Genomic DNA, 26,299 nt, shown 5'->3' on the forward strand with positions numbered 1-26,299 from the left:
GCTACACTCACACTGTGATGTTTGCACAAGAGAATTTCTATGAGCTCATGGCTATCACTATGTATGAATATATGCGACTCAATAGGAATCAGAACTTTGTTTTGCTTTTTGAGACAGGGTTTCTCTGTAGCTTCGGAGCCTGTCCCAGAACTAGCTCTTGTAGCCCAGGCTGGCCTTGAACTCCCGGAGACCTGCCTGCCTCTGCCTCCCGAGTGCTGGGATTAAAGACCTGCGCCACTGCTTCTAAAACTAATTTCACATTACATTTCAAAGATCCTGCCCCAGGCCCTCCCTCAAAGTGACCATTACCTGTCCATAGTCTTCCCAGGTGGGATACTAATTGCTTCTCATTTTAAACCTGAAAAGACTTTGGGAAATGGACAGGTGATTAAGAACACCTATTAAGTTCTTAATAGGCTTTTTTTTTTTGACCATCCCCATTTACTCTTCTGAGCTTCCCTCATTAATAAACTTTGGACACATCTGTTAGGTTTATTTCTTTCAAATGATTTTATAAATGATTTTATAGTATTTCTAGTACATGTTTCAAGTCTTTCCCCCTTTCTTTAGTTTTTATAAACTTTGTTATGATCATTTTTTGTCTCCCTAAAATACAGTCCAGTTTGATGTAAATCTAGGTCATCTTTTATTTTGGGGCAGGGGAATTCTGTTTGAGAATTCTGTCTGTGAAGATTTATTTATATCTTCTAATTTTATTTTTCATGTTTCAAGTCTAGGTTACAAATGCCTACTGCTTGCTATATCTCCAAATCCATGTACTGGAAAATTTCATTTCATATTCAAAATACCTGTAAACCTTATGTTCCATTCTGCCCAGTTTTATGGTGATTTTGGAACCAGACTATCAAGGAATAAATAATGTAGTTAGGATTTTTGGTACACTGTATGAATATATGGATGAGTTCAAGGAAAGCCATGCTTTTCTGGTCTTTTAGTTTTTCTCTTCACGAACAGCTTGCCCTTTCTCCATCTGTTTAGGTCACTTGGGCTTCAGTTTCTTCTATATCCTTGCACACCGTGTTTTACATTCATTCCTGGGTTCACAGAGGCTCTGCTTCTCCTCAGAATGGCTTCTTCTTGCGGAACTAGCTGTCCGTCTTCAGCTGATGTCGAGAGACATTAATAGTGTTGATAAAGTGTGCTTGTAAAGGCCCACAGCAGAACTCCTGAAACCCTAGTCATCTACAGGCTCTCGGGTGGGGGACTTTGTCTCTTGATGTTTACTCCTGTCTTTGGTGTTTACTGGTGTTTATACTGCTTTGGTTAGACCCTGGAATGTTCAGTGTGCCAGCACTGGAAGCTGACATGCTCTTTATGGTCTTTTATGGTCAAGCTACACAAGTTTGGAATAAAAAAGAAAACCATGTATGATGGGCTTCTTGTAAGTGATATCTGGTTAAGAATGATGGCTTATTTTGTTTTGTTTGCTGAAGGTACTGGTGGGGGTAGGAACAGTTGTCGTTTTATTCCATTATTTATTATAGATGCTTTTCCACTTATTTTTATCTATCTGTTCATTTTTTAAAAATCCCTTTGAAATGATCTTGAATTCACCCATACATTTTGGTACTACTTAATTAGTGTTACATTGCTAAGATAAAGCTTATTTTCTCATAATATGTAACTCCTTTTATACTAGATTTTGTTGGATGGTATTTACTCATGTTTTTTAAAAATATGTAAGACTAGCCTGTACATGGCAATTCTGGTGCTAACATCCTCCTTTTAATTAAGTTTGTGCTCTTCTTGTTGTATGGTTTCGATGTAGCTAGCCTCAGTGAGAGTTTGGGGGGGCCAGGCTCTTGGAGGGCTCACTCTTTCCTACTCATGTCTTGGTAATCACTGCTGTGTGGTCTATGTTCTTTCTAGACCACCACATACATGGAGTTGATCTCCCCAATGAGGTTACAATGCTGTCGTTGTCACTTGATATTGAAGAGGCATATTCAGGTGAAGTAACTGGCCAGTGAGTCTTACAGTGAGACTATGGCTAAATGTCAACTTGCAAATGTAAGTGGCTTATAAGAGAGATGGGCACATACCATGCACGCATTGTCTACTGCCTACGCTTAAAATTTATTAACATAATGTTGTACGTAAACAGTCTCAAATCCTCACTTTATTTCCTTTTAAATGTATTTATTTCTAGCTTTTTAATCAGAGTGTGCTCAAGATACACAGAAGTACACTCTCACCAAGTCCTGGCTGGAGCTATCATTCAGCTACACAAACCACCAGCTTGTGGACAGTCTTCTGTAGGCAGAGACTTCTCTTTCGTTTCCCAATTGTTCAGACCCAAATAATCACACAGAAACTGTATTAATTACAGCACTGTTTGGTCAATGACTCAGGCATTTTTCTAGGTAGCTCTTATATCTTGAATTATTCCAATTCTATTAATCTGTGTATCACCATGAGGTTGTGGTTTACTGGTAAGTGTTATTGGCAGCTGCCTGGTATCTCCTTGAATCCACCTACTCTCTTTGTATATCTCTGTTCTTATTTCCCACCTTGGCTTTGCTCTGCTAAGCTATTGGCCAAAGCAGCTTCTTTATTAACCAATGGTAATAAAACATATTCACAGCATAGAGAGGAATCCCACATCAGCTTCCTACCACTTATTCCTACATTTACATATGTAAATTTCAGATGTTTAATTTATAATTAGCTTGTTAAATAATGTATGAGTGGTAAGAACCTAAAAGAACAAGCTTAAACAGATCATTCTCAGATGCACTGAAGCTGTAAAAATGGGAGATCTTGTTTCTTCCTATTTATACCTTCTCTAAAAATTGGTTTCTTCGTTGTTAGTGTTCACTCCCAGCCTCCCTTTCTCCCTGTCAAGATAACTTGTCATGGTGGAGTTTAGGCTGGTCATGAACTCCTGAGCTGGGGCTGTAGAAGTATGTCACCTCCCTGGATATCACCATTGTATCTTCCCTTAGGCCACGTCTGTTTACTGTTAACCCTTTCTATCTTTGCTTCCCTTTCATTCTTTCTGTTTTCATCTGTGACTTACCTGTATTTCAGTGGTTTTATCGGTTTTATTTTCCCCCTATATTTTAAAACTGAAAGCCAAGTTTGTTTCTGAACTTCAATAAATGCAGATTGGGCTATGACATTTTTAGGGGAAGTACAGTTTGATTCTTTTAGAAAGCTAATCTTTAATCATTTATTATTATTTTTTTCAGTTTCAATCTTGCTTAAGGCATAATTATTTATAAATAATTTCACATGTAAGAATTTTAATTTCACTTAATAGAATTTAAAATCATATTTAACTGTAGATTTTGAATATTAATTGTGTTGTGGCGAATGCATGTGGCTCTGTATTGAGTTTCCACACAAGTGGCTTCCACACTTGTGCTTCCACAGACAGTCTCTCACACAATACCCCTTGAGTGCACATGTGTCTACGTCAATACTAGGTAAAGCTGTGCTATGCAGGGTCTCTCCAAATGCTGCTGTTTAAATGGCTCCTAACTGGTTCAGATTTGGAACTCTACTCTTCACTGTTGTTCTCCTTAGGGTTCTATCTCCCTGTGCGTCGGCTCTCAGATATGTCAGAATTCCCAACGAGCTTCTGCTCCATCTATGTCAGCCTCACCCGTTCTGCCTCCTGTGTCTCTTTCACTTTTAATGGCAGCATTTTTCACTTTTAGGAGTTAATTTTGTTAACTGGTTCATAGCATATGTTTGTAATTATTTCATAAACTCTTCCATTAGCTCTCTAAATATATTATTTCAATATCCATTATGATTACCCCATTTTTGTTTACTCTTTTTATTTGTTTGTTTTGTTTCTTTCTCATTGTGCCATCTCCTGTTGGATTCTACACTGTACTAAGTTGACCTTATTTCCAAATACTATTTTTTAAAAAAAAAAATTTGTACTTGATTTGATTTTATGAAAGAAACAATTTAACATTTATTTAACTGGTTCTAATTAAATGATTAAACTTAGGAGTCTTCTCTTCATTTTCCTAGCTCTTCTTAAAGATTAGCTCAAGCTAGTCAAACAGAACAGCAAGATGACCGTGGTCTGCTCATGGAGTATGTTGGCCGTTCTGTGGGCTGGCTACCCTTCTGACCACTGGCTATTCTGTGGGCTGGCTGCCCCTTCCTACCACTGGCTAGTCTTTGTCAGAGTTTTTTTTTTGGGGGGGTGGGGGTGAGACAGGGTTTCTCTGTCTAACAGTCCTGGCTGTCCTGGAACTCACTTTGTAGAACTGACTGGTCTTGAACTCACAGAGATCCACCTGCCTCTGCTTCCCAAGAGCTGGGATTAAAAGTGTGTGCCACTGTTGCTGCATGACTGCTGGCCATTCTTTTTTTTTAATTAATTAATTAATTTCTTAAAGATTTCTGCCTCGTCCCCGCCACCGCCTCCCATTTCCCTTCCCCGATCAAGTCTCCCTCCCTCATCAGCCCAAAGAGCAATCAGGGTTCATTGCCCTGTGGGAAGTCCAAGGACCACCCACCTCCATTCAGGTCTAGTAAGGTGAGCATCCAAATTGCCTAGGCTCCCACAAAGCCAGTACATGCAGTGTGATCAAAAACCCATTGCCATTGTTCTTGAGTTCACAGTAGTCCTCATTGTCTGCTATGTTCAGCGAGTCCAGTTTTATCCCATGCTTTTTCAGACCCAGGCCACCTGGCCTTGGTGAGTTTCCGATAGAACATCTCCATTGTCTCAGTGTGTGGGTGTACCCCTCGCGGTCCTTAGTTCCTTGCTCGTGCTCTCTCTCCTTCTGCTCCTGATTTGGACCTTGAGATTTCAGTCCGGTGCTCCAATGTGGGTCTCTGTCTCTGTCTCCTTTCATCGCCTGGTGAAGGTTAATATTCAGGAGGATGCTTATATGTTTTTCTTTGGGTTCACCTTATTTAGCTTCTCTAGTATCACGAATTCTAGGCTCAATGTCCTTTATTTATGGCTAGAAACCAAATATGAGTGAGTACATCCCATGTTCCTCTTTTTGGGTCTCATTCAGGATAGTGTTTTCTATTTCCGTCCATTTGTATGCAAAATTCAAGAAGTCATTGTTTTTTACTGCTGAGTAGTACTCTAATATGTATATATTCCATACTTTCTTCATCCATTCTTCCATTGAAGGGCATCTAGGTTGTTTCCAGGTTCTGGCTATTACAAACAATGCTGCTATGAACATAGTTGAGCATATACTTTTGTTGTATGATAGGGCATCTCTTGGGTATATTCCCAAGAGTGGTATTGCTGGGTCCAGGGGTAGGTTGATCCCGAATATCCTGAGAAACCGCCATACTGCTTTCCAAAGTGGTTGCACAAGTTTGCATTCCCACCAGCAATGGATGAGTGTACACCTTTCTCCACAACCTCTCCAGCAGACGCTATCATTGGTGTTTTTGATTTTAGCCATTCTGACAGGTGTAAGATGGTATCTTAATGTTGTCTTGATTTGCATTTCCCTGATCGCTAAGGAAGTTGAGCATGACCTTAAGTGTCTTTTGGCCATTTGAACTTCTGTTGAGAATTCTCTGTTCAGCTCAGTGCCCCATTTTATAATTGGGTTGATTAGCCTTTTACAATCTAGTTTTTTGAGTTCTTTATATATTTTGGAGATCAGACCTTTGTCAGTTGCGGGGTTGGTGAAGATCTTCTCCCAGTCAGTGGGTTGCCTTTTTGTCTTAGTGACAGTGTCCTTTGCTTTACAGAAGCTTCTCAGTCTCAGGAGGTCCCATTTGTTCAATGATGCCCTGTGCTGCTGGGCTTATACGTAGGAAGTGTTCTCCTGTGCCCATGTGTTGTAGAGTACTTCCCACTTTCTCTTCTATCAGGTTCAGTGTGTTCGGACTGATACTGAGGTCTTTAATCCATTTGGACTTGAGTTTTGTGCATGGTGATAGATATGGATCTATTTTCATTCTTCTACAGATTGACATCCAGTTTTGCCAGCACAATTTGCTGAAGATGATCTCTTTTTTCCATTGTATACTTTTAGCTCCTTTATCGAAAATCAGGTGTTCATAGGTTTGTGGGCTAAAGTCAGGGTCTTCTATACGATTCCATTGGTCGACTTCTCTGTTTTTATGCCAATACCAAGCTGTTTTCAATACTGTAGCTCTGTAATAGAGTTTGAAGTCAGGACGGTAATGCCTCCAGAAGATCCTTTATTGTATAAGATTGTTTTGGCTATCCTGGGTTTTTTGTTTTTCTATATAAAGTTGATTATTGTCTTCTCCAGATCTGTGAAGAATTTTGATGGGATTTTGATGGGGATTGCATTGAATCTATAGATTGCTTTTGGTAGAATTGCCATTTTTACTACGTTGATCCTCCCAATCCAAGAGCAAGGGAGATCCTTCCATTTTCTGGTGTCCTCTTCGATTTCTTTCTTCAAAGACTTAAATTTCTTGTCAAATAGATCTTTCACTTCCTTGGTCAGAGTTACCCCAAGATATTTTATGCTATTTGTGGCTATCGTGAAAGGTGATGCTTCTCTGATTTCCCTCTCTGCTTCCTTATCCTTAGTGTATAGGAAGGCAACTGATTTTTTGGAGTTGCTCTTGTATCCTGCCACATTCCCAAAGGTGTTTATCAGCTGTAGGAGTTCTTTGGTAGAGTTTTTGGGGTCGCTTATGTATACTATCATATCATCTGCAAATAACGAAAGCTTAACTTCTTCCTTTCCAATATGAATCCCCTTGATCCCCTTATGTTGTCTTATTGCTATTGCTAGAACTTCAAGCACTATATTGAAGAGGTATGGAGAGAGTGGACATCCTTGTCGTGTTCCTGATTTTAGTGGGATGGCTTTGAGTTTTTCTCCGTTTAATTTAATGTTAGCTGTCGGCTTGCTGTAAATAGCTTTTATATTTAGGTATCCCTAATCTCTCCAAGACCTTTATCATAAAGGGGTGTTGAATTTTGTCGAATGCTTTTTCAGCATCTAATGAAATGATCATATGTTTTTTTTCTTTCAGTTTATTTATATGGTGGATTACATTGATAGATTTGCGTATGTTGAACCAGCCCTGCATCTCTGGGATGAAGCCTACATGATCATAATGGATAATTTTTCTAATGTATTCTTGGATTCGGTTTGCCCCGCTGGCCATTCTTTATACAGATGCTGTTTAGTATTTCCATCAAGGACAGGTACCACACATAATGGTGTTTCTAACACTTGGCCTAGGGTACGTGGGCCTAGTTTGTGCAAGGACACCTGTGATGTTCACCCATGCGGAAAGCCCTTAATGTCACACTTCCCAGAATTGTGGCTGACCATCTGCACGAAGTGCTGGTACAAAAGTGGCATAAAGCTTGTGGGCATAACCAACCACAATCTGCTTTGACTTAAGGTCCACTCCATGAGATGGAGCCTGTACCCAACATTGCTTGGGTTGGCAAGAACCTAAGACTGGATAGGCCAGCGACCTAGGGGGGGAAACCAAATACCACTGCTCTGTTAAAGTAATATAGCACAGTCTTATATACTAGATCGTGTCTCACAACAACAACAACAACAAAAACAAAACCTTTACAAACAATACCCAAGAACCACAATCTAAAATCAAATTAAAGTGTGGGAAGCAAATGAGAACAAGAAGTCAGAAAGAACTACAACACAGCCTGTAGAAAGAGAAAAAGGGAACAGGAGGGACCCCAGTAAAACCAGAGGAAGGCAGTGTGGAATGGCAGTGGCTGGTCTCCTGTGTCTCAATGGACTCGCTCACTCAGGACTCTCCTGAGTGCCGTCAGAACTTGACATTAGCCCTGGAGATTCTTTGTGTCTTTTCGGCATTTTTTCTGCATTTTCCATTTTACACTAGATCCCATCAATAGTGTGACTGATGCTAGCTGACACGGACTACACATCTCTCTAGGCTGTAAGCCCCTTCCTCCCTACGTCTGTTTTCCCCAAACACAGAGTAAATACCATAAATTATGTTCTTGGTAATTTTTTAAAAATATTTGTTCAGTTTTGTATGTGCATTGGTGTTTTGCCTGCATACGCATGTTAGGAACTGGAGTTATAGACAGTTGTGAGCCACCACATGGGTGCTGGGAACTGAACCCAGGTCTTCTGGAAGAATAATCAGTGCTCCCAACCTCTGAGCCATTTCTGCAATCTTGTTCTTGGTGATTCTAAGCAGTTATGGGTATGTTTGTATCAGGAGGAGTAGAGACCAGTCAATGTATTTTGTTACATAATTTCGTATCAGCCTTCAGTCCTTGATCTCAAGACTGAATTATAATAACAGCTAAACTCTCACTTATTTAAGCAATATAAGATATTAGGAATTAAAACCAGAAAATGTTATCGCAGAAGCCCGTGCCTGCTACTAATCTTGAGTGACAGTTTGATTACATGTCAAGTAGCTCTGGAAATGTCTCTATATTCATGGCAGGCAGTGAACAAGGCAGATGGTCTCTTTGTTTTATATGTATATTGTAATATATAATATATATAACTTAACTTTTGTGATCTCCTGGAAAGACCACAGAGATACAACCCAAAGGGTTTTTAGACTACAGTTTTGAGACTTATTAAATGAAACTAGCTTAGTTACATAAGAAACCAGTTGTTGTTTGAGTCAAGTGTCTGCTCTACAACCATCTCCAAAGATTTTATGTGCTGTAGGCATCCTGGGTAGGACAGAGCAGCCTGGAAATGGAACAGACTTGAGCAGGAGAATACCTTGTGAGAATGCCACGTGTTATTGTTAGGGTGTGCCTGTCCTTGAGTAAGAGCCTGCAGACATTCTGATGAAGAAGAGAAGTGCAGTAACTTCCCCCTTCTAGAATGCACACTCTAGGGACACTTGGAGCCATGCAAAATTTGACCAATGAAAACACCACTGCAAAGCTGTTGCATATGCACATATATATGTACATACATACATACATGTGTGTGTGTGTACACCCTACAGAAATAATATGGAGTATCAAAAGAGAGAGGGAGGTGTTCCCTTTCAACCTCTATATGACTCCTGTAAGAACAGCACCAGGGTCTAATACACATAATCAGATACATACTCGTCATGGACAATAGTGGGGCCATCCCGGGTTAAGGCCTCTTCCTTGATGACGTTGATCAGCTCAAAGGTACTGCTTATGGGGGCATCCGGGTTAGGCCACTTGGGGCACTGAAAGTGCCGAACTTCTAGTACATAGTCATCCTGCAAGCAACAAAAGAGAATTATAGCTGGAGCCTGTTCCCTAGAAAGCATCTATCACAAGAAATGCTAAACAGTGTTCAGTTGCCTAAATTGCATGAGACCCACCGGTCATCAAAACACACCATGCCAGTGAACAGTAGGCAAACAGAACAAAACAAAACCCCTATAAGAGACATTTTGCCCACTATTCTAACTTTGACTCATAACAGAAAAGAAAGAAGGGAGGGCTTAGGTATCATTTAAACTGCTGACACACACGGAATGTCTCTTATCCTTGTAGGAAGAGAGCTATTATATGTGAAAATAGTGTTTATTAAGGTGTCGCGTTGTCTTCTTTACACATTGCAAGGCTATGGTTCTGATGTCAAAGCAAGCGCATTTCTCTGCTGTATCGAATATTATCTCATACACTGTCTTTATCATTAAGCCCGAAGACCTCCTTGTGTGCACGCTGAACCAGAGTCTGCTGCATTTCATCTACCCAATTGGAAAAGGCAAATATTTGAAGGAAGGAAAAACAGAAATGCACATATTTAAAGTTAGTCTTACTCAAACAGCTGAGCCTCTCTCAAAGGTAGCAAAATCACTTTAGTATATTATTATTTAAAAGAGGATATGGGGCGCACATTGGGCAATTGCCGAGGAAATGTGGGTTAAGTTACCTGCGTGGCTTCAAGGATAAAGTCATGGATGATAATCTGTTCTTCATTAGAGAGGCACAGCCTGTCTTTGCTGATAAGGGTGACAGTGAAGGCCTCACAGTTCATGGATTCTTCTCGACTTGGCCAGTACACAAATTCATCCTCGGCCTTTGGGGACCAGGAAAATAAATTATCTTACAGTGTTATCAAATATTTGCTTCTCAGTTTTCTTGCAAACCGACCCATCACGTTTGCCATCTTCCAAACCACTCAACCTACCTTTTAAGTTGATTTTATAGAATTAATCCTCCATCTGGCCAGTTTCAATGTTACTGCCGTCCATCACAAATCGCACTTTGGTAATAGCCATTTCATAGCACCTTTCTCTCGTCATAGCAACCCCAACTCTGCTCTGCAGAGGGGGCACGACCCCTTGGTGACAACCGCTCTCAGCATATGACAGACATGACCAAACCGTTACAGTGCATTTAGCTTTGTTATTCTACAATCGCATTCATTTACACTTGATTAGTAATGAGGTTTAAAATATAAGTTTTGTGTATTTTTGAAATATAATACATGTTACAGAAGAGATGGTAATGTTTACCAAAGTCAACTAAATGAACAGATTATCACTTTACATATATATGCGCAATATATATATATGTAAAAATATATCTGTCTTACTTTTGTGGCAACAGCTATAATATCATTTACCATAAATGCTAAGTACACTACAATTTTATTTTTCTAATTCTTAGACGGTACACGAACTCTAGATGTCTTCATTCTACACAAATCTGTGGTATGTGTCCCTCAACCTACCCCTACCCCTGATCACCCATCTTGTTAGCTCCATTATCTTTTGTTTTCTTCGTAGGATTATAGAATGTTTTCTTCCTGTATAGGGCTTGTTTAACTTAGCTCAGTGCTCTCCGAGCTCAGTCTGTGGCAAAAACTAGACCTCACTCTTTCTCGGGGCCAGAAGACATGACTCTGTCTAGACACTGAGGTTGTTTCTCTATTTTGGTACACAACGATGTAGAAAACACTGACATGATGCTTCTCTTTTAGGGGGAGTATATGCCCAGCAGGTGTTTTGTATTTCTTTAGAAACTTGAATATCGTTTTCTGTATGGTTGTATTAGTCTATAGTCTAATGTATAGTGAGCTTTCTTTTTTCTCTAAGAATGGGTATAGACCTTAAACATGCTGTAGACTAGGCATTTAACTTGCATTCATTTTTCTACCTCTGCCTTCCCAGTGCTGGGTTTACAGCCATGTTGTACGACACCCGCAAAGGTTACTATTCTTCTTTACCAACATTTGTTATTCATTTTTTTAAAGCCTCCCATTTGATAGGAGGTGATGGAGGAAGGTCATTGGTTAAAAAATAAAGAAACTGCTTGGCCCTCATAGGTTAGAACATAGGTGGGTGGAGTAAACAGAACAGAATACTGGGAGGAAGAGGAAGTGAGCTCAGACTCGATAGCTCTCCTCTCTGGGGCAGACTCAATGAAGCTCCCACCCAGGATGGACGTAGGCTAGAATCTTCCCAGTAAGTCCACCTTGGGGTGCTACACACATTATTAGAAATGGGCTAGTCCAGGTGCGAGAGTTAGCCGAGAAGAGGCTAGATATAATGGGCCAAGCAGTGTTTAAAAGAATACAGTTTGTGTGTTGTTATTTCGGGGCATAAGCTAGACAGGCAGCCGGGAGCCGGGGTGGCAGGAATGCAGCCCGCAGCTCCCGACAACAAGGAGGTGGCATTTTATACGAGAATTGATAATAACACTGAGTACCTTTGTATGTAGTAGGAGCTGCAGGCCTCTTCCCACAGCCCGGCTCCCTGCCGCCCAGTTAGCTTTACCCGAAATAACAACACACAGACTCTATTCATTTAAACACTGCTTGGCCCATTTCTGTTCATGTGTGTAGCACCCCAAGGTGCGCTTACCGGGAAGATTCTAGCCTACGTCCATCCTGGGTCAGAGCTTCATCACATCTGCTCTGGAGAGGAGAGCATGGCGTCTATCTCTCAGAGGAGCTGTCTTGCATCTTAGCTCACTTCCATAACCAAGAAGACTTTGTTTGGGCTCACATTGATGCATCAGAAATGAGCCAGCAGTCCAGTGAGACTTATCACCCCTTCAAGCTTCAATATAGATTATTGCCAAGTACATTCTTATTTTTAAAGCTCAGCATAAGGGGAAGCAGATTAGCAAATGGGTTTAGTCTATACAAAAGAAGTCTGGAACAACCGTGAGTTTTCTTATGCTTTGTTCGAGGAAATGGAAGTATGACCCCGTAAATGGATTCAGGATATATAGTTAAGATGAACAAAACATCAGAATCCAACCACTATGCAGAGATTAATTTATTAGTATTGCCCCATGCCTTCATACCTCTGAAAAAAACAAGCCTGTAACTATCAAAAGACAGAATAGGAATAAATGATGATATAGTTTGTTTAAAGGTGTCAAAGAGATCAAAGGCAGGAAAAAAAAAAACTCCTGGATACAGACATGGAATTAGGAGTAATTAGTCATTTTGAGAGATTGAACAATTAAATTAACCTTTTCCCAGAAGGAACTTGAGCTTGCTACATAGCAAGAAGGATGACCTTGAACTCCTGGTCCTCCCAGTCTCTCCCTCCCCAAGTACTGAGACTACAGGCATATGTCATAGACAGTTTTATGTGGTACTGGGGATTAAACCCAGGCTGCAAACATGCTAGGCAAGCACTCTATCAAATGAACTCCAGTCCCAGATCCAAGAGTGACTTCTTATTTCAACAGGCGTGTGTGTGTGTGTGTGTGTGTGTGTGTGTGGTGTGCGCGCGCGCTTATACATCCACTATTGGTTAAATTGAGACAAATTCCTTAACAATGGGCAATTTGGTATCCAGTAGTAATGTAACTAATTTTTTTCTGGATTTTTGGCTGCTCTACCCCCAGTAATGGATACCATGAAAGATGTTTATTGATCACCTGGCATTCTTTAACTGACAACTTTCTGGCTCCCCCCATCAATGGCCAACTTTGGGCCCAAAAGGAAAATCCCACCTCCTTCTCTACCCCTCCCTTCTGCCCTGTACCTACCCCAGCTTGTAAGATCAAGACAGGCTGACTCTCACAGAGACCCTCTCCTCAGGTTCCCCTCTAAATAAAGACCTGCAGAGTCTTACACTGCTTGCTCTATTGTCTATCATTCCTTCTCACCGATACATTTATTTATTATTAGAGGTTTTTTCAGATAGTACCTCATGGAGTACTGGCTAGACTTTGTAGATGATGGTAACCTTGAAGTCTTGATCCATCTGTTTCAGTACCGCAAGTTCTAGAGATTACCTAGATATAAATATATAATACTATCTAGATATAAAGATATGAGTATCTAGACCTAAAGATATGAACATCTAGATATAGAAGTGTAAGATTATCTAGATATAAAGGAATTGATAATACTGTTTTTTAATTAGATTAGTGACTTATAAGTCAATTAAAAATTAGAGTGCTGTATAGTTCTAGTGGTAGTAAAAACACAACAAAATGAGCCGGGTGGTGGCGGCGCATGCCTTTAATCCCAGCACTTGGGAGGCAGAGGCAGGTGAATCTCTGTGAGTTCAAGACCAGCCTGGTTTACAAGAGCTAGTTCCAGGACAGGCTCCAAAGTCACAGAGAAACCCTGTCTCGAAAACCCAACAAAACAAAACAAAACAAAACAAACAAACAAAAAAACCACAACAAAATGATATCAACTTCAGGTAGTCTTGTAGCCTGGCTGAAGAGAGATCCTGAGATGCCATTGTCCACATCAGTCAATAGATTCTCTTTGTTGGGTCTAACTGTTCCCTAGCTTTCCCACATAAATGAGCCCTGGGACGAATCTTGGTGGTGAGTGGCCTCTGTTAACTGACTAGAACAAAATACTGACTCACCCAGGAAATGAACGTTTCAACCCTAAACGCCTTCCATTTCCATAGGCCAACCAGAATGGGCCGCTCTGACAGCTAATCTGAACACTTGGACTTCGGTTTTCAGCTTAAAGCTTCTCAACCTCGCTGCCATCCTGTCCGACAGAAGCAGCCTTGGGTTCTAAAGCTAGAGCATAGATGTTCCTATTTGCTGGGCAAATGGCCAAACATTGTCATTCAGGCTAGGGGTTCAACCACAGGCTGTTTTTCCTTAATTAGAAACTTTTGTTTAATCTTGTAGGCTCCATATTCACAGAATACCTTTTTAAAGATGCATCTAATTCTGAAACATATATATGCATGAGATATAAACAGAAACATGGAATTCTGTTTTTAAACGTGCTTTCCCATCTCCTATACATAATCTCAACAGAGAAGGACTAAGGGACGGAAAAACTAGTGGCTTAAACCCTCCCCATAGGATGGATGTAAGCAGCCTCTCCTCGTCCACTGTGGACCTGACTGTGGATGGAAGCACTACTAGCACTCAGTTGAGACCCAGTGCTCTGATGTGGTATGACGGGACCCACAGTAAAATGATTAGAAGCACGGACTTTGAACAGGCAGATGACTTAGGGAGAAATTCGAGTTGAATTATCATTGCATGCTCTTGGACAAGGTCACTCTTTCAGTTAATTCATGCAAGGTAAACACAGTCACATATACCATACATGAAGTAAGTTACCCATTTTCTGAAAGTACCACGCACTGGCTAAGAAGTCAGTGTGAAGTCATATGACTAGCATGTTTGCAGCCTGGGTTTAATCCCCAGTACCACATAAAATTGTCTGTGACATATGCCTTGTAGTCTCAGTACTTGGGGAGGGAGAGACTGGGAGGACCAGGAGTTCAAGGTCATCCTTCTTGCTGTGTAGCAAGCTCAAGTTCCTTCTGGGAAAAGGTTAATTTAATTGTTCAATCTCTCAAAATGACTAATTACTCCTAATTCCATGTCTGTATCCAGGAGTTTTTTTTTTTTCCCTGCCTTTGATCTCTTTGACACCTTTAAACAAACTATATCATCATTTATTCCTATTCTGTCTTTTGATAGTTACAGGCTTGTTTTTTTCAGAGGTATGAAGGCATGGGGCAATACTAATAAATTAATCTCTGCATAGTGGTTGGATTCTGATGTTTTGTTCATCTTAACTATATATCCTGAATATAGTTAAGGGTCATAATATACTAAAGTTTCCTAAAAGGATGTTTTCAAAGCCTTTATCCAGTACAGCGTGATTGAAGAGCAGTATAAACAGCACAGGGGAATCAAGATTGAGGGGCAGTCCTATGAAGACACCCTTCTTAGCATACGTAGACACAGCAGCCCATGGCAAGGTATGACAGTTAACACATGTTTGTGGCTTCGTGGGCTCGCCGACGGGCAGCAGATGTGTCCCTACTCACCAGGCTTTGGTTGTCTGGCAGCATGACGATGATCTGTGCGTTGTGATCCCAGATCATCCTCCAGAAATCTTTCGTCGTGTGCGGCAGAGGGTGCTGGGTTATAATGAATTCATTGCTTCTGTAGTAGCCCTTCGGTGAGGGAGAGGGAGGAGCAGTGACTACGGATGTTATCGCTAGCACTTTGGGGTGGTAAAATACGTTCATGCAACAAGGCAGCATTATTTTGGCTACACTAAAAAAACGGAGAGAGGCATTCGGTCCGTGTGGCTAATTTTAAGTTGTACTTCTGTGAATATTATGCAGACAATTTTCTCTCCACATGCAATTCACTTCCAAGCTGCCCCTGCTGTTTTTACTTAACAGCAATTTCAACATTTATTTAAAGGCTAGTTGGGCGAATTAACAATAAAATTAATTCTTTAAGAAGCCTTTTGCTTAATTTAGATTTTTTTTTTGTTTTGTTTTCCCACCCTTTAGGCGTCTTTTGTTAGAAGTTCCAAGCACAGAAATTTCTGTACTTTTGATGTTACACATTGAGAAATTACTTGGAAAAATGAAATCAGTCCCAGGGGTGGTATGTACTCCTTCATCATAAATACAGCCAATTAGGCTGAGAGGTGTGAACGGTTGACTCTCACCATGATGTAAGAAGCATTAATGTAATCTGTTCCTTTCATTCCGGGCAACGGTGCAAGTCCCACTCGAGCGCGCTCGGCTTATCATATGGAAAGAAACAATAACACCACATTTGCCTGATTGTTCAAAGGAAACCGCAATTCTTCCTAGGCTCTACTCTGGTGAATGGCATGACTCCCCGGCTCCTTGCTACGACTGATGTATTTAAACACGCTTAAGTGTTATCTGGTAAGGAGGGTATAAAATGAAAATTTCCCTGGGGACTCGGTTCACACACTGTAGGATAAGAACTGAACTGCAGGAAAGGCTTTCATAGCCTATTAGGGCATAAACACGGAAAAGCGTTTCAGATAACCTAACCCTGGTTTTTAATGCTGCTACAGTGTCGCCAATATCCTGCACTTTGCTCTTCTCTGTCAACATCTCAGTGTCCTTCTCTTCATGAAGGGTGTAGAGAGCAGTGACCCTTTTCAATAGAGATACCAATATTCAATTTTCAATATCCAATGATCAACAAATGCCCGTGTTTATGGGGTTTACAAAGTCTTCCCTGCTAAGTCCTAGTTATGTATACAAGCGTCACCACAGAACAACAGGGCCCAGCTCTCAATAGCTAATTTAATGATATAGTTCTAATGAATCCAATTAGTCCTGATTAATCGAAGACCCAAAGTCTTAATGCCACAGGGATACCAGCTTTATCATCACTTTCTCAAAGTTGAAATATGGTGGCATTTTGAGGCAACTCAAAACTAGGTTTCATGTCAGATAGGTCAAGTGACCTGCTGGTGTCTAAAGTCACTGCTTCTACGTGCCTTCCATCGGACTCATCGGACTGGCCATACCACATCTTGCACAATACGTGAATCTAGTTTTTTTTTTTTTTTTTTTTTTTTTGTTTGTTTGTTTTTCAAGACAGGGTTTCTCTGTGGCTTTGGAGTCTGTTCTGGAACTAGCTCTGTAGACCAGGCTGGTCTCGAACTCATAGAGATCCGCCTGCCTCTGCCTCCCGAGTGCTGGGATTAAAGGCGTGCACCGTGAATCTAGTTTTAAAATGTCCCCTCCCTGAACGAACCGCGAAGCTAATGTCTCACCTGGGACAACGGAAGAGTTCCTGTTCTTCTCCTTGTTACACTCCTTCTGGGCACTGAAGCATTCCACGTATTTTGCATTACACTGAGTGATGAGCTGGGAAGGAGCAGCAGTTTGGGAATTAGTCCAAGGGACAATCGCTAGTGCCTGCTTGAAACTTTGGAAGACTATATCAATCACCATCCAGACTATTAGGCAATAAAAATATTTTTGTATTCATGTTTCACTCATGGGCCTTCTCTTGCTGGCTTGGCTGTGTCCTTAACTTGTGTCTGCTGGCAGACCCTTGGGGTCTGGAATGAAGGTACCGTGCATGGTGTATTTACTGAACACTGTGACTTTTCTGTCGATGGCAATGCTATCGGGAATTTTGTCTACAATTCTTCAATAGCATATACGAGTCAAATCTATACTGTAATATTACTTAATTTAATTAAGCTAGAATCATACCTCTTGAAGATAAAGATAAAGACTGATTCTCCGCACATTTCTGTCGATGGCAGGCTTTTAACCTTACACCACAGAAGTGTTTCGCTTCCAGTTTATGTAACTAGCCTGAGCAGCTTTTTGTGTTCTGTTTTAGTTTTTCAACTCTTTGACATTTTAATACATGTATATAATATATTTTAGTCATTTTCACCCCCTACAACCCTCCTACCATCCTCCTGGTGCTGTTGAATCTTTGTTTTTTTGTCACAACAAATTCCCCTGCTAGTGTGTTTAATTAGTGTTACTTGCACAAGCATCAGTGGAAGGTTATTTAAGCTTCACCAGTGATTATGCCACTGAAGAAAACATCAGAGCTGTTAAGTGTATGTATTACATGGTGTTACATTGTATTAATACAATGTTACCATTGTATTACACGGTGTGATCAGCAGAAAGGAGAGCAGGCATTCTATCTGCATGAAACACATGAAGGCAATCTCTCCAGGTGCTCTGCTGCCACTGTACTGGGCCGTAGATGGTCTTTTCATTTTTTGAGTTCTGCAAAGGGCTAGTGTCTTAAAAGAGTCAACTGCCTGGCTTCTTTCCAAGTTTTGAAAGTTTTTTTCTGTGAGATCTTTTGAAAGTGTACACAAAGAAACACAGATCAAGAACTAATGTTTGGGAGCAGTCTGTATGTTACTTGTGTATCTTTCAGCACATATAATTAGATATTTTAGGGACAGAAATCATGGCATGATGGTATTTTTACTTCTCTTTTGTGCATGAAACAATGATTTCATGGTATGGAACTTCCCTTTATGATATCATGGAGGCAATCACAAAGGTTTAGATTCTGAAGCATTTTGGAGTTTAGATTCTTAATGTAGGGATGCTTATTATTCTCTGATTCTAAATAGGTTTTCATCTGTGTCAAGATAGACAAAATGAGATGAATTTGTTCCCTTTTGTTTTCACATTCAAACTTTCCCTAGACTCTGAAATCTTCAAATATACCAGAAATGAAAAACAAAGGAAAAATTTAAAAATAACTTTGGTAGGCCATGTTTTGTGATACCCACTTTTCACATTTACAGAAACACCATGCCGTCTAATTACCTCAAGTGGTTTCACAGTTGTTAGCCTGTTTAGAGGAGAATAGGAAATTTGAAATTGGTGTTGTGATTGAACTCAGTAAAAAATGATTTGTTTTTCATCTCATACCACTTCGTATAATTCGTTTGGCTGTCTCATTTCTCCAGCGGAGACTCCAATGAGGGTTTCAGAGTCTAGGGCAAGTTTTCCCGTGAAAACCTGAACTGCAGCCATTTCTTCCATTCTGCTATGGAGTGAGGACAGTGCGTGCAGAACATTGTGCACAAACTAGAAAGGCAGAGAGGGGCGGCAGAGAGGGGCGGCAGAGAGGGGCTAGGAGAAGGGGAAGCACTCAGACCACGTTGGAAAGAGACAGTTAATGACTTCAGTAGTCTCATTTCTCTTCAGCTACCCAGGAGTCTCAACAAGCGCTCGGCCTTGTGTTCCATTACGATGAGTTAAGCTTATCTCGACTATGTAGCAACTACTTTAAGTTTCCTGATGACCTTCTGATTTTCTAAAGATGCCTATTTTGATCACAATATGTACCCAGATAGTCACTCCCCTCCCCTCCCTCTTTCTGATAGGTTCTCACTCTACAGTACCAGCTGATCTTGAACTTGTGGTCCTCCTGCCTTGGCCTGAGCGCTCAGATTACAGGCATGTGCTACCACTCCCGGCTCACACAACCATTCTCAATAAAAGTACTACTGAATACTTCTGAGTATTCAGAAAAAAAACACAGTGTTTTAGGGGCCAGAAAACTGACTGGAAGTCTTAGGTCAACGGGCTAGAGGATGGTGTCTATGTTCAGATAAAGTCATCAATGGCTCAGAAGAAGATAAAGTGCTGTGCCACATCTGCTTGAACATCAGCATACACGCACGGTCAGAACTTCCTTTCACATTACGCTATGGAGTGAAACAGTAATCTATTTCAGCATCGACAAGGATATAAAAAAGATATAACCCAAATTCAGGGCATTTTCCACCGATTCCCTGTCTTTACTAAAGGCACCGTGCAGAGCCCCACCTTGAACTGCTTTTCCAGCCGCGTCCTCCCTCCTACTCCTGGAATGAGGATGCTGTTCACGTAGCTGTGCAGCTGATTTGAAGACACTTCCGTCTCCTTTCCGAGAATGGCTTCCAACAAGGCATCATGGATGAAAATGTACTGCTCCTGCAAGGACGAGGTGTGGCGGTCACGGAGGGGATCTGTTTGGGGACAGCTACCACTCCTAAGGTTGACTTGAGCAACAGGAACCTATGGTACATTTCTCTGGTGTTGTCGCTAGACGGTAACCCCAATATTCGCTTGCTGATAAGCTGTCATTTACTTTGGAGTAGAGACCCGCGTTGAGTTTAGCTCTGTATTTCTCCACCCTGTCTAGACCAGGTGGTTTGATAATTAGCACACAGCTACAAACACATGTTCACTAAAGGGCTCAAGATCCAACTTTTCCCATGTTTGCCAGAGAGTAAGCTTAACTCCCTGGGATCGGGAGCATGACTTGACCTAACTGAAGCTGACCCCGGTGTCTAGACAGTAAGACAGTGAGGGAAAGCTGTGATTCAGAAAGAACATCATCCCCAGAAACCTTGAGCACAAGCTCACATATTCCTTCAAGTTCTAAAGAAATCCATCTTTCTCTTCAGCTCGCTCTAACCTATGCTGGGATGTCCTGACCGCCACTCCTTACCTCCGTCTGGACGAGGTAGTTACGCTGTGTCCTGATGTGCTTCAGGAATCCCAGGACATTGACTGTACTTTTGTCCTTTATCTGCTGCAGCATGCTGTCTATGACAATGTAGGTGCCTGTCCTGCCCACACCGGCGCTGGAAGAGACAAGGCACTCAGCCGGCGCTTTCAACCATTGACCAAAAGATAAAAAGCGTAAAAGCTCCCACGTTAAGAAATAGCCTGTTTTCCTGATCACCTACTAGAAATGACCTAGGGTATTCTATTCATATAGATATCGCCTGAACACTTCGCACCATCTAGCCTCGATGAAGAGCACAGAATGCCTTTTACTCTACAAGGACAATTGAGACACAGGGGCCACCTCAGCTTTCCCTGCAGTTCTAAGGAATGGAGCTGGAGGCACCTGGCAGCAGCCATCTCTACCCACAACACAGTCAGCTAAGGTATGACAGGTAGGTCCTATGGCTCTTACTGAACCTGGAAACTTACCCTTTGACTAAAATCCCTTTTCCATACAATCTTCTCTGCCTGCCTCTGCTTCATGCAACTAATGTCAGCAGTAGAAAACTCTATGATAATGGAGTATTTTCCTTTTTGAAAAGGACAATGCTATGCCCAGAAAATTTGGCTTCCTGTAGTTATTTTCCTAAATCATGTAAAACCAAAAAAACAAACAACAACAACAACAAAAAAAGATAGCTAAGAAGATCTGGAATCTGTAGTAGCAAATGGCAAGCTTGTTTTGGCAGGATGCCTCCAGGAGGTTCCTCATCTAGCACAATACTCAGGCAGTTTGGCAGACTGTTTTTCATTGGTAGTTGCAAAATGGGTTAGCAAAAAGGTAGCGTTCTCATAAGGCTTTAAACGCGGGATGTGTCTCAGCTCCTGCAAATGTCTTGATTTGTTAAAGCATATTATTTAAGAACAGCCCCACAGAAATGCTTAGCAAACGCTGTGAAGCTATGCAATGTTAGCCACAGAAAAAGTAACTTGAATACTAAAATAGGGGAAGCCATGGATTCACTTTCATGAACACACGAAACAGACGGTGAAGACATTTAAACAACCATCCAAAGTTGTTTGTTCAGAGAAAACACAATTTTTTCAAGAGCTTTTGTTCAGAGAAAATTCTAGCTTGTTCAGAGAGAAGACAATTTTTTAAGAGTTTTGTTTAGAGAAAATAGGAACTTTTTCAAGCATTTTTGTAAGAGGTCGTTTATGTAGCACATATAAGTTAGAAAACTGAAAGAACCTTTTATCCATGTCATAAATACATGCTATGGAACCTTCTCATTTATATTCCAATTTTCTTAGGTGGAGCCCACAGTTTCCCTACAGTTGTAGGAGCTTACCAAGAACATTTCGTAACAACTAGATATTAAATCAGTCAGTTTTCCCTCAAAGCTACACAGTTCTTTTTTTTGACTTCTTTTTCAGATGATGCTTCCATGTGACGAAATTATAGTTATTCATAATTGCATCGCGCTTCCCCTCTGCCGTGTACATAGAGGACATGGGCCACACGAACTCTCTCTATGCTTTGTTTGAGCACTGGTGAAATTCACAGGGCGCCAATCCCCAGCTTCATCTCACCCTTCACACTGGCCCAACCTGCAATGCACCAACACGGGGCCCACATCCCCACTCTGCACGCTGGCCCTACCTGCAATGTACCAGCATGGGCCCACACCCCCAACTTCATCTCTCCATGCTGGCCCTACCTGCAGTGCACCAGCACGGGGCCCATGTCTGGTACCCGCGCCGCTGATGATCTCCGCACAAAGGTCAGTACCGGGAGGGTGTACTCAGGGACTCCCATGTCAGGCCACTGTGTGTAGTGGTACTGAATCACCGTCCTCTCGTTCTGACGACCCTTGGGGTTCCCCTTCTGGCCCTGTAGAAAGTGTAAAAAGACACCTTGAAGCTTGAGGGTTAGCTTCTGGATGAGAATAGTACAAAGCTGTCAGGAAACATGACCTTGGATCTCAGTTCTCAAATTATTTCCTGTTTGTGACCGACTTCCATGTTGCACGGCCACATCCACAGCGCTCAGAAGAGAAGAATAAAATTGCTTCGAGAATGAACGTTTAACAACACCAGGCTTTTGGACTTAGAACAATACAGAGCACTTTGAACTCTCCCACAAAGCCTCCTTTTACGGACTTGCTGCCCAACCGTCTGCTTTGCTTTCACCTGCCCATTTCTTCCTTACACTCAGTCTGGATACTCCGAGTCAGGGTTCCTTACTGCCACCCTCTCTCCAAGAATCGAGGGGAAGCTGGAAGTGTGGACAGAACCTGGAGCTCTAGAGCCTGGGGCCCAGCTTCGCTTCTCTGTCACTCTCACAGGTGACTTCTACTGAGTGGGTTTCCATTTAGAAGCCAACTTTTCCCAATCTCACCAATCCAAGTGGATGACCAGCTAGGCACTGGTCAAACACAGAACACCCCGAGTTCCTACTGCTTTCTCTCACTCAAGCTATTATCAAAGCAGGGTAACTGGGCCTGTGTAAGTATGCGATAGACACCTAGGATCTCTCTAAATTTTAGAATGATTATTGATTGGCTTGAATCACCCAGAAGCTCAACAATAAAGACCATGTACTGCTGCTGATTTAAAACAGTGCCTAGCGCTAATCATAGCCACACTGAGGAAGGGCTGCTAACCCTGGGCTACCGGTGGGCTTTAGAGCTGCCTAAATGTGGGTTTTCTTAGGACTACATTCTCTGAGATGCCAACGGAAATCAAACGGCACTGCTTCAGACAACTGTCAGACTCAAGACTGCGTCGCAACTGTACTTTCTCACTGAGCTGCTATTTAGATTCCAAAATATTGCTGTGGTGACTCTTGTTGTGACAGGGGATTTGTGGGGGAAAGAAACTGAGATAACTTGAAAGCAGTATTTCCACATCGTGATTCTTGGAATACTACGAGTTCATAGAAAAAGATGGTATGGGTAAGTCACATGACCAAACACGAACTCAAACATGATGGTCACTTGTCCTCATTGTCCCTTCCTAAAAGCGGGTACGTATTATGTAGCAGCCTCTTTCCATTCTTCCTCAACAGTGGAAGATGAGTTTTAAATACTCATCTTGCAGGACTAGAATTCCTTGGGATACACTTTGGGAAACACTGCAGTTGTCAGTGTCAGGAAACAGCAACCAATGGACAGGTACCACGGGACGTGCTGTATTCTCGACTTCCGACAACACTTACGAAGCCAGGTTTGTGAAGAGAGAAGGGGGCAGCCAGAGCACCTAACGGGTCTCATGAACTTTGCCAACACCTTTCACGTGACACACAGACATTGGGCAAAGAGGTACAGGGCCACAGAGTTCGGTGGGTAGAGCCCTGGGTCGCATTCCTAGCACTAGGTAAACCTAGTAGTGTAGCGGAAGCTTGGTATCCAGTGCTCAGAGGTGTAGATGGGAGGACTCACTCAAGGAGCTCAGTTACACAGCCACTTTGAGGCCAGGCTGAGCTGTATTTATTTTTGAGACCGAGAGACAGAGAGAGACAGAGAGAGAGAGAGACAGAGACAGAGAGACAGAGAGAGAGAGAGAGAGAGAGAGAGAGAGAGAGAGAGAGAGAGAGAAAAGGAAGGAAGGAAGGAAGGAAGGAAGGAAGGAAAGAAAGAAAGAAAGAAAGAAAGAAAGAAAGAAAGAAAGAAAGAAAGAAAGAAAGAAGTTGTGGTAAATGTCCTAAAAGCTTGGATTTGCCTTCAGTGTGCAAGTGTCTCCAGACAGCTCGCCCAGCGTGCACACACCTTTTTCACTTTTGCGTTTCTGACTGAAAAACGCCGGACAGTATAGCAGGCGTGTACTTTTGTGCTCTTCAGGGTGACAATGATGTTTCCATACTCCTCGCTATTCTCCATCGGCCAATACTGATCACACTTTCTCTGCAAAAAGGAAAAAAAAGGAGGATTTTCAAGCAACAGTATTAAGACACAGATAATAATATTCAAATTTTTTTAAACTAAAAAAGAAAAGTATAGGCCAAAATGCTTAAAGGTTAGTGTGACCTCTGAAGAAGTTCATAACTTAGGATAAGTTTGTGCAACATTATTTGAGAAATGAGCCAGTAAATACGATCAACACGAGAGAGAGAGAGAGAGAGAGAGAGAGAGAGAGAGAGAGATTAAGAGGGAACTTAATCTGTAGACTGTGATACAGAATAGTTTTAAGTGCCATCTGGGCTGGGCTTACAGAAGCCAGGCTGGGAATCTGTTACAAGATTGGGTCACCAGCAAAACTGGGACTCCAAAGTCAAGGGTCCTGAGACACCCGGTCAGCACCATCTCCACAAACTAAGAATACAGCACATTCAACTACTCTTCATGACGGTCATAGCGTTAACCTCTGTTTTCTTGAGTGTCTTTCTCACACCAAGCATTTCCCAACATCCCTGGTTTCTGCTATCTCATATTCTGTACATTCTTTCTCTTGCTAAACCGTTTCTCATCTCAAATAGGGGCTTCTCTAGAATTTCCACACTATAGGATGCACTCATTTGTCACTGCATCACTAAAACACGCCTATGTAGCCCTCCAACATGCCTACGTCATCAGTATAGCCCTACAACATGCCTACGTCATTAGTGTATCCCTCCAACATGCCTACGTCATAGTGTATCCCTACAACATGCCTACGTCATCAGTGTAGCCCTACAACATGCCTACGTCATAGCGTAGCCCTACAACATGCCTGTGTTATCAGTGTAGCCCTACAACATGCCTACATCATCAGTGTATCCCTACAACATGCCTACATCATCAGTGTATCCCTACAACATGCCTACATCATCAGGGTAGCCCTACAACATGCCTACATCATCAGTGAAGCCCTACAACATGCCTATATTTCATATTAATTTGTACTCGTGATGCCTTAGCTCTTTCAGAGAACATGAGCAATCCCATGTGCAGAGAGAGCAGGTTTATTCTCTACACCTGTGTAGTTTCCTTCCCATAGCAGGTGTTTAATTCACTTTCATTCACAAAACAAAAACAGAGTTAAAAAAAGAGGCTCTTACCCTTCCTTTTTCCACAAGGTTTGTAATCATGATGATGATTCCTGTATTTTGTTCCCAGATCATCCTCCAGAAATCTTCAAATGTAGACTTTAGAGGTCCCTGGGTGGCAATGTAGGCTTTTGCTTTGTTGTAACCCTTAAAAGATGACACAGCACAAAGTGAGATGAAAGCGGTATCACAGAAGACCAGTTAATAACTGAAGTACCTTCTAAGTGGCACAGGCCATGTTTGGAGTGACATTTCCATGTAGTGGTGAAATACACCCACCCACCTCTGTCACAGACTTCTATTTCCTGAAACAAGAGCAAGAGCTTTTCTGACTTACATCGACATAATTTGCGTTGATGTAGTCGCTGTGCTTCGAGTCTTTTCCTGGTAAAGGTCTTAACTTCACCCTGCTGTGATCATCTACAGAGAATAAAAGACAAAAACAAAATGTAGAATTAGAACAGCAACAACCGGCAGCATCCTTAACACATACATGGCAACCAGGTGCTGCGACGAAAAGCTACTGAGTGCAACCTCAAAGCCATCCCAACACTGCACGGGCGCAGCTGTCCCAGAGAGGGCCGAGGAGCATAAGTAACAGTCTTTACTAGTTTTCATGAGACTTCTAGAAATTGCACAATATGCCAAAATTTCATTTTTCTATTTCAAAAGAAAATTCACAGGCTTTTGATTGTCCATTCTTGTATCCTCTTCCTAGTACTATAAATTTAGAGAGAGAGAGAAAGAGAGAGAGAGAGAGAGAGAGAGAGAGAGCACAAGAACACAAGACACAAGAACTCATGAGGCTGTGTGGATAAGGATGTTGGGAAAAGTTAGAGGAGAAAAAAAGAGTATGATCAAAATATGTTGTGAGAAAAAAGTTTAAACAATGTTTTTACGAAGTGACTTTCTATGAAGTTTATAATGTCTGTAGGGTATTTCACTGCTCTGTAAGGTTGGAGTCTAGGCAACTTCCCAGGACCAAATGAAGGGAACGAACCAGAGCTTACCCTATCTCGTGAATCTGGCACATTCAGGACCTGATCCTACTGGTTTCTGTGACAGTTCTTTGGTGTCCTTTGCTAAATAAAGTCATGAGCAAAGGGGTAAATGGATGTGATA

At 41.6% G+C, this 26,299-nt stretch overlaps 1 protein-coding gene across 2 annotated transcripts in view; it reads right to left on the reverse strand.

The window, feature by feature from the left end:
• The window catches only part of Ptprg (protein tyrosine phosphatase receptor type G), a 683,229-nt gene that overhangs the window by 6,042 nt on the left and 650,888 nt on the right, over nt 1-26,299 (reverse strand). For both annotated transcript variants that reach the window (XM_057769291.1, XM_057769290.1), the window contains 11 exons: nt 25,515-25,597; nt 25,190-25,324; nt 23,922-24,056; nt 21,873-22,045; nt 20,150-20,285; nt 19,483-19,629; nt 16,932-17,025; nt 15,840-15,916; nt 15,202-15,330; nt 9,843-9,989; nt 9,038-9,180 (listed from right to left, as the gene is read on the reverse strand). In XM_057769291.1, the coding sequence (XP_057625274.1) occupies nt 9,038-9,180; nt 9,843-9,989; nt 15,202-15,330; nt 15,840-15,916; nt 16,932-17,025; nt 19,483-19,629; nt 20,150-20,285; nt 21,873-22,045; nt 23,922-24,056; nt 25,190-25,324; nt 25,515-25,597 (1,399 nt within the window). The remainder of the gene's footprint in view (nt 1-9,037; nt 9,181-9,842; nt 9,990-15,201; nt 15,331-15,839; nt 15,917-16,931; nt 17,026-19,482; nt 19,630-20,149; nt 20,286-21,872; nt 22,046-23,921; nt 24,057-25,189; nt 25,325-25,514; nt 25,598-26,299) is intronic.

Source organism: Chionomys nivalis, chromosome 5, assembly GCF_950005125.1.
Source record: "Chionomys nivalis chromosome 5, mChiNiv1.1, whole genome shotgun sequence".
In the NCBI taxonomy this organism is placed as follows: Eukaryota; Metazoa; Chordata; class Mammalia; order Rodentia; family Cricetidae; genus Chionomys; species Chionomys nivalis.